The 9,843-nt window shown below is 34.7% G+C and overlaps 1 protein-coding gene across 1 annotated transcript; it reads left to right on the top strand.

Annotated features, from left to right (window-relative positions):
• Positions 1–254: 254 nt before the first annotated feature.
• LOC106063818 (protein disulfide-isomerase) lies at positions 255–8,703 on the top strand. Its single transcript, XM_013222282.2, has 11 exons — positions 255–513; positions 1,996–2,193; positions 2,753–2,886; positions 3,855–3,992; positions 4,109–4,213; positions 4,303–4,422; positions 4,523–4,723; positions 4,840–4,960; positions 5,326–5,504; positions 5,813–5,902; positions 7,722–8,703. The coding sequence occupies exons 1-11, from the start codon at positions 369–371 to the stop codon at positions 7,785–7,787; spliced, it is 1,497 nt and encodes a 498-aa protein (XP_013077736.1). The 5' UTR covers positions 255–368; the 3' UTR covers positions 7,788–8,703.
• The last annotated feature ends 1,140 nt before the right edge of the window (positions 8,704–9,843 follow it).

The following is a 9,843-nucleotide window of genomic DNA, read 5'->3' as shown; positions in this document are numbered from 1 at the left end:
TTATTAAAAGACACGCTTTGTGGTCTGGAGCTAATTCCCACTTTTCCATAAAGGAAAAATCAAGATAAACTTGTTTTTACAAAATTATTAAGACCTACATTAACTTAATTGCCTATTTATAGTTGTTCTTATTTTCGGGTCTAACACGTATGCATCTGATTTGTCCTAGTTTAACCCTACAGGAAATGATGCTACACACGGTTTTCATCCAATACGAAAGCAACACGCCAGTTAGTCCGTAAATATTAAACCGGAACCTGTACCGGTGCCACGTTGAGACTATACTACAGTAGACTCTTTCTTTGATATCAGGATACGGTAGCGAGAGCAAGCAGTGTGTTAAGCACCTATAGATTTAGTGTATAGTCATGATTTACTTCGCTTTCTTTGCATTAGCTGTTATAGCTAGAATATCTGCAGCTGATGTAGATGAAGAAGATGGAGTATTAGTTCTAACAAAATCTAATTTTGAAAGTGTTATTGCCGACAATGACTTTGTTTTGGTAGAATTTTGTAAGTAGGCTAATTAAGCCTAAAATAAACTTGTCATTTGTTTGTCATATTCTTGTGATGTGTTGTTTTAATTTTGGAAGGTTATTTTAAATCTAGAATCTATATTATATAGATTCTAATTGGAGTTATTAGACCTTTTTTTTTTAAATCTGTAGATCTAGAACTAAATTACTAATTTATGTTAAAAGATTTCAAGTAATTTATCATTACAATTTTTTTTTTTTACTGATCTGATCTCTCTACTGAGTGACACTGAGACCTGCGTCTAACTACTCTAAATACTAGCTCTAGCTCTAGTAATTCTAATTAATCTAGATCTAATTCTAATCATCTAGGGCTAGAATAGGCTAGATATACTGATATAGATCTATAATTAGTATAATCTATAGATTCTAGATCTATCATAATCTATGTGACTATGTCTTAATTAAAGTTTATTATTGTACAAACTAGATCTAGATTTTTTCTAGATCAAGATCTCATTAGACCTGTTACTGTTATAGATCTATAAATTCTATTGTAAAAGTAAAATAGTTTTAAATAGTCTACTACTAGACTACACTTATGAACTATGACTATACATAATAAAATACAAGTCTTGTTTATTGTTACACAAAGTCTATTATACTAATAACTACTATCTATAATTTATAGATCTATGTGTTTTTGCAGCATTTCAGTGAGACAAAGACTTAAATCTAGATCTAGTTATAGAATTAAAACTCATTATTCTAAAAATTTTAGTATATTTATTTATATTAATATATATATAATAGATATGTATGTTTACTAATAACAGTAGTGTAATATATATTATAGTAAATGAGTAATTATAATGATAGATTTAGGCAGGGCTGGGCCATTTTAGGTTATTTTGCATTATATTTATAAAATATTTATAATTATTTTACTGATGGTTCTTATACATTGATCCTGAAAAGCTTGTGTATGTATTTATATACGTCTTATAAGTGATTTAATATTCCTAATACTTAAGACATGACCAATAACCTGCACTTGTCTTGAGATAACTCCCTGTTCATCAGCAGTCAATCTTGACACATGGACTGCACACATTTATTTTGTTAGTTCTGTAATGACTGCTGAAACAACATAGTAGTTAGATCTATTCTAATTGCTTTGCAGCATAGGACTTTTGATTCTGCTCAGACTTTATGATAGATCTTATTGTGGCTTAGATTCATTTCATATTCATTAGTATTATTATTTTAGGATACCAGTTGATCTCATACTGCTGAAGTGTTTAGTTACCAGTTTTAATACTTAAGACTTATCTGCCTTATTATGATCAGTATTTGTTTATCAGAATACATTACTAGATCTAGATATATTTCTCTTACTTATTTAGAAATTGTAATTGATTAGCCCTCATTTAAGTTAGATTTAGAGTTTAGATATTTATAATTACTAACATTTGGATTTAAGATAATATGCATAATATTAGTTTCTTTTGTGTACTAGATGCACCATGGTGCGGACACTGCAAAGCTCTAGCTCCAGAGTACTCTAAAGCAGCATTGAAACTTAAAGAAGAGGGTTCCAACATTAAACTCGGCAAAGTCGATGCCACAGTAGAGTCTGACCTGGCAGAAAAATTCCAAGTCCGAGGATATCCAACACTCAAGTTTTTTAGAAATGGAAACCCATCTGAGTATGCAGGTAAGGTTATAGAAGCTAACTTTTTTAGATTTACATCCTCCTGCACCGTTTGATGCATTGGGCAGCAAGCTGTCCCAGAACTCGGTCTCTAGCAATGTTTGTTGCCTCCTCCAACTGGTGACTACTGCCCCAGAGATCCTCCATGTTGTCGATGGGCCGTGTTATACGATGTGGCCCTTGTCTGGGTTCTGCTCGTCTTGGGGTGTGTGATTTATTCATGTGGAGAACAAGTCCTCAAACCCAATTGGTCACTACTTCACCCAGCGATAGAAGCAGTTACAGCAAATAATTTTGTTAAGAGATCTTTTGTGATAGCTTAAAAACAGTTCTGTCATGACTATTTTGTTTTAGAAGCTGCTAACTTAACAGTGTCTGAGGACATTCTGATTAACTAAATTTGCTTGTGTTGAGATCAATCATATTCTGTTCTTTTGCCTCTGCTACTAAATCAACTTGTTTGAGTTTCTTAGTTGCGCAGTGCCAACGTTTTAGATAGCATTTAATCTAGGCTACCAGTGCCATGCTATATATTTCATGTCATATATGTCTGTATGTCCAGGTGGGCGTCAGTCTGCTGATATCATCAACTGGCTGAAGAAAAAGACTGGTCCCCCTGCCACTGAACTTAAAGGTACTGACGCTGCTAGTGCTTTCAAAGAGAAACAAGATGTTGTTGTTATTGGATTCTTCAAGGTAAATTGAACTATGTCTTCATTAATAGTCAAACTGTTTTGTTTCATAGTTAATATCAACATATGTTTCATAAAGAGTGTTGGTCATCATGTGTCACCAGTATAGTGAAGCATCATGTGTCATAAGGATTGTAGATAATCATGTGTCTTAAGGACTGTAGATAATCATGTGCCTTAAGGATTGTAGATAATCATGTGTCTTAAGGACTGTAGATAATCATGTGCCTTAAGGATTGTAGATAATCATGTGTCTTAAGGATTGTAGATAATCATGTGTCTTAAGGATTGTAGATAATCATGTGTCTTAAGGATTGTAGATAATCATGTGCCTTAAGGATTGTAGATAATCATGTGTCTTAAGGATTGTAGATAATCATGTGTCTTAAGGATTGTAGATAATCATGTGTCTTAAGGATTGTAGATAACCATGTGTCTTAAGGATTGTAGATAATCATGTGTCATAAGGATTGTAGATAATCATGTGCCATAAGGATTGTAGATAATCATGTGTCTTAAGGATTGTAGATAATCATGTGTCTTAAGGATTGTAGATAATCATGTGTCTTAAGGATTGTAGATAATCATGTGTCTTAAGGATATAGCTATTCATTGTGTGTTTGAAGGTGTTGGGTTGAGTAGAACAAGCACAGGCTGTATAAGAGCTCGCAGCTCAACAGTAAATAGCTTGCTATAAGAAGAAGAAATAAGATGGTACGTCATAATGTGTTAAAAGGAAAGTTGGTCATTATGTCGTGATTATAGCTTGGGTCATAATATTTGGTCATTATGTGTGTCACACTGACGTGTCTCAATACTAAAAAAGTTTCTTTCATAACTCTTCCAATGTACCGTATGTCTTCAGGTACTCTGCTAAAACCAATTTTAAACTGATTCCATTGATCTCCAGCTGTTTGTTTCAATGTTTGTGCAGTATTCTCACCCGTCATGTACCTAAAACTTTTCTTAAAGGATCAAGAGTCTGATGGTGCCAAAGAATTCCTGAAAGTGGCCAGTGCTTTGGATGATATTCCCTTTGGTATCACGTCTGACAGTGAAGTGTTTGCTGATAACAAAGTAGACAGTGATGGCGTTGTTCTCTTCAAGAAGGTCAGTCCTTTAAAACCCTGCTCTATAGAAGCGTTTCGCTCTAGCGGTTAAGCTGGTTCTATAATTTAGTTTGAAATATGGTTTGCAGCCGTTAAATATGTGAACTTGTATTTCAGTTTGATGAAGGCAGAAATGATTTCGAAGGTGAATTGAAAGATGATGCCATCCGCTCCTTCATTGCTGGAAACAGACTGCCATTAGTCATTGAGTTCACACAGGAGGTATGCCATAAGAGTTAATTGGCTTTGTCAGAATGAGACGGTCTAGTGAATATTCCTATATAAATCCATGACTATTTTGTGTCCTACAGTCTGCTCAGAAAATCTTTGGAGGTGAGATCAAGAATCATATCCTTTTGTTTTTGAAAAAAGAAGGAAGTGAAGATGTTATTAATGGATTCGGTCAGGCCGCTAAAGATTTCAAGGGAAAGGTAAGTCACTTTTACATTTTTCTTTTGTTGGTAGCAGGGGATAAATCAAAAATAAATTTGCTCTTAAATTTTTTATTTATTTTTTTTTTTCTTGTCTTAGATTCTTTTCATCTATTTGGACACCGCCAATGAGGACAACGGTCGTATCATGGAATTCTTTGGCTTGAAAGAATCTGAAGTACCAGCTTTGCGTTTGATTACATTGGCCGAGGACATGACCAAATTTAGGCCAACCGAAGCTGGAGTGGATGAGAACACCGTTAGGAAGTTTGCCCAGGACTTCCTTGATGGCAAGTTGAAGGTACAATGAGCTCTAATCGTCACAAAGAAATAGAATATTTTTTTAAAGGATATATGGTTGATGAGATTAAAACTTTACTTGGTAGAATACAAATTTAAGAATTGTTACTCTTTCAGCCACATTTGATGTCAGAGGAGATTGCCGATGATTGGGACAAAAAGCCTGTCAAAGTTTTGGTTGGTAAAAACTTCAAGGAAGTTGCCTTCAACAAAGATAAAGCCGTTTTTGTCGAATTTTGTAAGTTCTTCTGGCTTATGTACATTTAAAAAAAAATATATATATATATTCAGAAGTATTCTTATGAGATTTGTCCTATGATGAGCAACACCATTGTTTGTAAAATGTTTTACATGTTTGGGATGTTCCTTCAGAGTTGAAGATAGTTTACTTCCTAGTCCAAACCTCCCGCAGGACGACGGGGGATGGGAGCGGGCAGGATTTGAACCCTCGACCATCAATAAATCTGAACGACAGTCCAGCACACAAACCGCAGGACCAGGCAGCCATCCATTGTACCAATAAGTTGACTATATTATTTCACTGCATTGCTTGAACCCATGTGTCCACTTTAGTCTTTATGTCCTTTCTCATTTGATTCCTAGATGCACCATGGTGTGGTCACTGCAAACAGTTGGCACCCATCTGGGATGAGCTTGGTGAAGCTTACAAAGATAATGATAAAATTGTCATCGCTAAGATGGATGCCACAGCTAATGAAGTAGAAGACGTCAAGATTCAGAGTTTCCCCACCTTGAAATATTTCCCTGCTGGCAGTGATAAGGTAAGCTCTCCTTTACAGAGGTCTAATGGTTATTATTATTTTAAGTTAATGCCTTGCAGTAACTTGTTGCTTGCATGTAAAATCAGTCTTTTTTTTTTTAAATAATGCTCTTTTGATTAAAATTTTTTAGATATTTTTTTTTTTTAGAGAACATTTTTTTGCATTATAATTTTTTTATATTCTAATAGATTATCTATTTATTTTATAATCTTTTGATGACTTTGAATTTCTTGAGTCTCCTGTTTTTAAACCCTGTATGCTGGCTAACTCACTGGTATGTGTTAATGATGATATCACTCTTGTTTCAGATTGTTGAATACAATGGGGAAAGAACTCTAGCAGGATTTAAAAAGTTCTTGGACAGTGATGGACAAGACGGAGCTTCAGCTGGAGCAGCAGTGAGTATTGACTGTTTCTGTACTAAATGGTTTTATTACATTCAAAGAAAGCAGCACATGCATTTAGTATTACATTACATTTTTTTTTGTTGTTGTCACCATTTTCAATGTGGCATTTCATAGTTGGAAACTTAAAAAATGTTTTGTCCTATGTAGGTCAGTTACTATCAGCTCACCACTAAAGCCAATACACACATTTGATAGGTCTTTTCTAGATATAGTGTTACACTTGACACTAGCTAGGTTTTTTACTGGGTAGCTGCTTGGTTTATTGCATTTAAAAAAAAAATAAATTTTGTTGACACAAACCTGAGAAATACATTTTGAATTTGTGTGTGGCTTTGATTCCATGATGTTACATTTACACACTGACTGGTCATTAGTGTACAAATACTTGTAGGATTTCAGCTGCTGATATGTAATGAATAAAGTAATGTCTGAATGTTAGTGTGTGTGGGTTCTTCAATTAGCCATTGAAGCTTTAAGAGACTGACCTAAACCTCATACCAAAATTAGAACCTTAAAGCAGCATGTTTTTGGTGTAGTGTAGTGTAACCATATCCTCTTTGAAAGCCCCTCCCTAATCCACCTTAGGCAGACCCTACTTCCACTACAGCCCAACATAACCAACACCCTTTACGGCAGTGCTGAACAACTGAAGAAAACAGCACACTTTTTTTCCTTGGCACAGTCTGCAAAAGAGCTCACAGCTCAGCAGCAATAAAGCTGGCTAGAAGAAGAAAGCAGCATGTTATATGCTCTGGTCCTTACCCTCCTGGTTCACATATTAAATCTCAATGTCTTGAAGATGTCAGTATCTACACAAGATGTTGAAGATGTCAGTATCTACACAGATGTTAAGTCATTACTGAGGACATGATCTGATAGAGGATCAGAAATGTTGGTATACAATAAACTTAAATGTAAAAAATGTGAAAAATAGTTTATATTTGCAGTCAACAATTTGGCTTGCAACAACACAATTTATATTTAAAGGGTTCTCACAATCAGTTTATGCATACATTCAAATGGAAACATTGTTAGCAAACCCAAAAATACTAAAATAAAACTAGCTATAGCAAGCCTGATTTAAAAGTTCAGTATACATTTCCTCTTTTAATAAGGATTTGATCAATGCTCAAATAATGCTGATATGTAATGAATAAAGTAATGTCTGAATGCTCAATGCTTTTATTAAATAAAAATACCCTTTTTGTGAGGGACGAGGAATGTGCCTTTATTTTGTAATGTTAAGTGTGTCTGAGCATTGATCAAATCCTTATTAAAAGAGGAAATGTATACTGAACTTTTAAATCAGGCTTGCTATAGCTAGTTTTATTTTAGTATTTTTGGGTTTGCTAACAATGTTTCCATTTGAATGTATGCATAAACTGATTGTGAGAACCCTTTAAATATAAATTGTGTTGTTGCAAGCCAAATTGTTGACTGCAAATATAAACTATTTTTCACATTTTTTACATTTAAGTTTATTGTATACCAACATTTTCTTAGTTGTTAAACATTTAAAATAAATAAAAATAAATTGTAGCTTTTATATTGCGCTACTTACATACTTATAGCTTGCTCAGAGCGCTATGGTTCAATCTCATTTGTGGACCAGTGGGTGGCGGGGGTATTTGGGAGAAGGTTTTCTGTGCTCAGTTAACACAACTCAGCTCGAGTCGGGTGTCGAACCTTCATAGGCAGCCAAGCCATGTTCTAGCGTACTTGGCCTCTCAAGCACGCTTTGTACATAGTACAAAAGATTTGAAACAGTTTTCTTGTGGTTTATTTAATGCTGACTTTGTTGTGTCCACAGGAAGAGGAAGATGAGGAGGAAGAGGAGGATGCTGAAGATGGTGACCAGGCCAGAGATGAGTTGTAAACATAAACTTTACCGCCTAACATTTTCATAACCCACCTTGCTAGAAGTACAATCATAGAGGCAAGACCAGCAAGATCATTTGAATTCAAAGTTTTTAAAATATTTCTAGGAGTTTCATTGAAATTTACATTGAGCAAAAAATGAAACAAAGCAAAATAAGAAAAAAAAATTATATGTAAAAATTTGAAGAGAGGTGTCCATAACTCTCATTCAATATGTTGTGCGTGCAAGAAGAGTTGTCAGCTCTTGATTGTGAGTGAGTGAGTTACTTTTCACAATGACTATACTATGCTGTTGTAAACCAGTCACTTGTTTGAGACACTATAGGATATATGTGTATAATTGATTGATCCAGGGATCACCCCCGCCCCCACCCCTCCCCCATTACCTAGTTCCCATGGTGACTGCCTGTGTGTGCTTGCTAGATTCACGAATGAACTCTTGACCAGATGAGACTTTTTGAAGTATTTTTTTTTTTTTAAAGACTTTAAAATCAAATGACTGTCTTCCTGTCATCCAAGTCCCAATAACTTAATTTTTATCTTAGAATTTGGCTGTATTTTCTAATGTAGCATTCCGCCCTGTGGGCCAATGGTTGATGTTAGTTTCTTGTCACCACTATTCTGGTGCTTGCCAAATGTCTAGTCGCAATAGAATTAGGTGAAGATAAGTTGTTACAGACATTTTTTTTTTTTTAATCAAATGTTGAGCGAATGTTTTTCTGTGATTTTATTTCCTTTTGATATTTTACATCTATATATTTTTTTTTTAATGGGTTTTGGGTTTTCTTAATAAAGCAAGGCTGTCAAGAAATAGTTTGTGCACTAGGAATGTTTATTTTCTCTGGGAAGTATTGAAAGTGTTGTGATTGACTGTTAGTGACTAAGTCTAAACAATTAAATATAAATTATTCTAAGCTACACTGGTTTGTTGTCCTTGCTGTTTTGATTGTGTGGAGTTATTGTTCTTATGTTTACATGTGCTTATAACTTGTGTTAATGTTCCCATCAAGTAGTGTAATTATTTTAATTATTTTATCCCCCTTTTAAAACCTAGAAGGTAGAGATGTGTAGTAAGCACACTGCACAGACATGGTTATCAAGTGTTTGTTTTTTAATGTCTATTACATGGGCATTTCACTTAACAGGTGGCTTCTTTATTAGACAGCTAGAGGTCTTTTTAAAAAAGGCTACGGGACACAACATATGAGACCAAAGGAAATCTACTGAAGACAGGCAGCAAAAATAAATATATGAGACCAATGGCAGACTGCATTCCCTATTCATCTTCCGTCATATTTGTATACAGAGGTAGTGAACTAAAGGTATATGCGTCTTCTTCTTCGTTCTCATTGTTATGTTGGAGCATTCAGATGACTAGACCAATACATGAGATGAACTGCGCAGTGGTTTCCAAATCAGGGAGCTCTCCATATAGTTTTCTTTCTATTGGGGTGTTTTTGGGCCAGTGTCTTATACGGGCCTCTTGGTATAGAGAGCAGTTTTGGAGGACGTGGTCGGCATTCTCTGGTGATACTCCACATGGGCAGATTTCACTGGTTCCAATTTTGAGCTTCCGGTGCATGTGTTGTCGCATTCTGTTGTGTCCGGTCCTGAGTCGAAAGATTAGACGTTGGTCTTGTCGGGATAGCTTATAGTAAGCATCATCTTTCTTGTGATTTGGATGAGAGCTCGTCCATTTCTCATTTATTTTATTTACAATTAGGTATGTGCTTGATAATAGACTAATGGTCTGTAGTAGAAAAAAAAATAGCCGAGTAGTACGTGAGTTTACGTTGAACCTCAAGATAGTTGAAAAAAAAAAAAAAAGAATTATGTTAACGAAATGTATACTTGAACAAAAATTTGTGTTTAAAATTTAAAAAAAATGCTTTTAAATATGAACTTTCTACATCAGTACGGTAAATATACGAAAATGTTTTGTTCCCCAATGCCTGTTGCTTTTTATAAAGGTCTAAATACCGAAGTGTATTGCAAAACTAGTACCGGTAAACAGTACAAAGCACAGTTGTGTAGATGCTCTTTTCCTGGAACTG

The sequence above is a fragment of the Biomphalaria glabrata genome, chromosome 2 (genome assembly GCF_947242115.1).
Source record: "Biomphalaria glabrata chromosome 2, xgBioGlab47.1, whole genome shotgun sequence".
In the NCBI taxonomy this organism is placed as follows: Eukaryota; Metazoa; Mollusca; class Gastropoda; family Planorbidae; genus Biomphalaria; species Biomphalaria glabrata.
This window is presented reverse-complemented; position numbering and strand designations above follow the sequence as displayed.

Bases quoted from the DNA above. Each gene is read 5' to 3' on its own strand.
- LOC106063818 (XM_013222282.2), top strand. From the start codon at position 369: ATGATTTACTTCGCTTTCTTTGCATTAGCTGTTATAGCTAGAATATCT. The intron at 2,194-2,752 runs GTAAGGTTATAG...CTGTATGTCCAG, and splicing joins AAACCCATCTGAGTATGCAG to GTGGGCGTCAGTCTGCTGAT. The intron at 4,724-4,839 runs GTACAATGAGCT...TTACTCTTTCAG, and splicing joins TCCTTGATGGCAAGTTGAAG to CCACATTTGATGTCAGAGGA.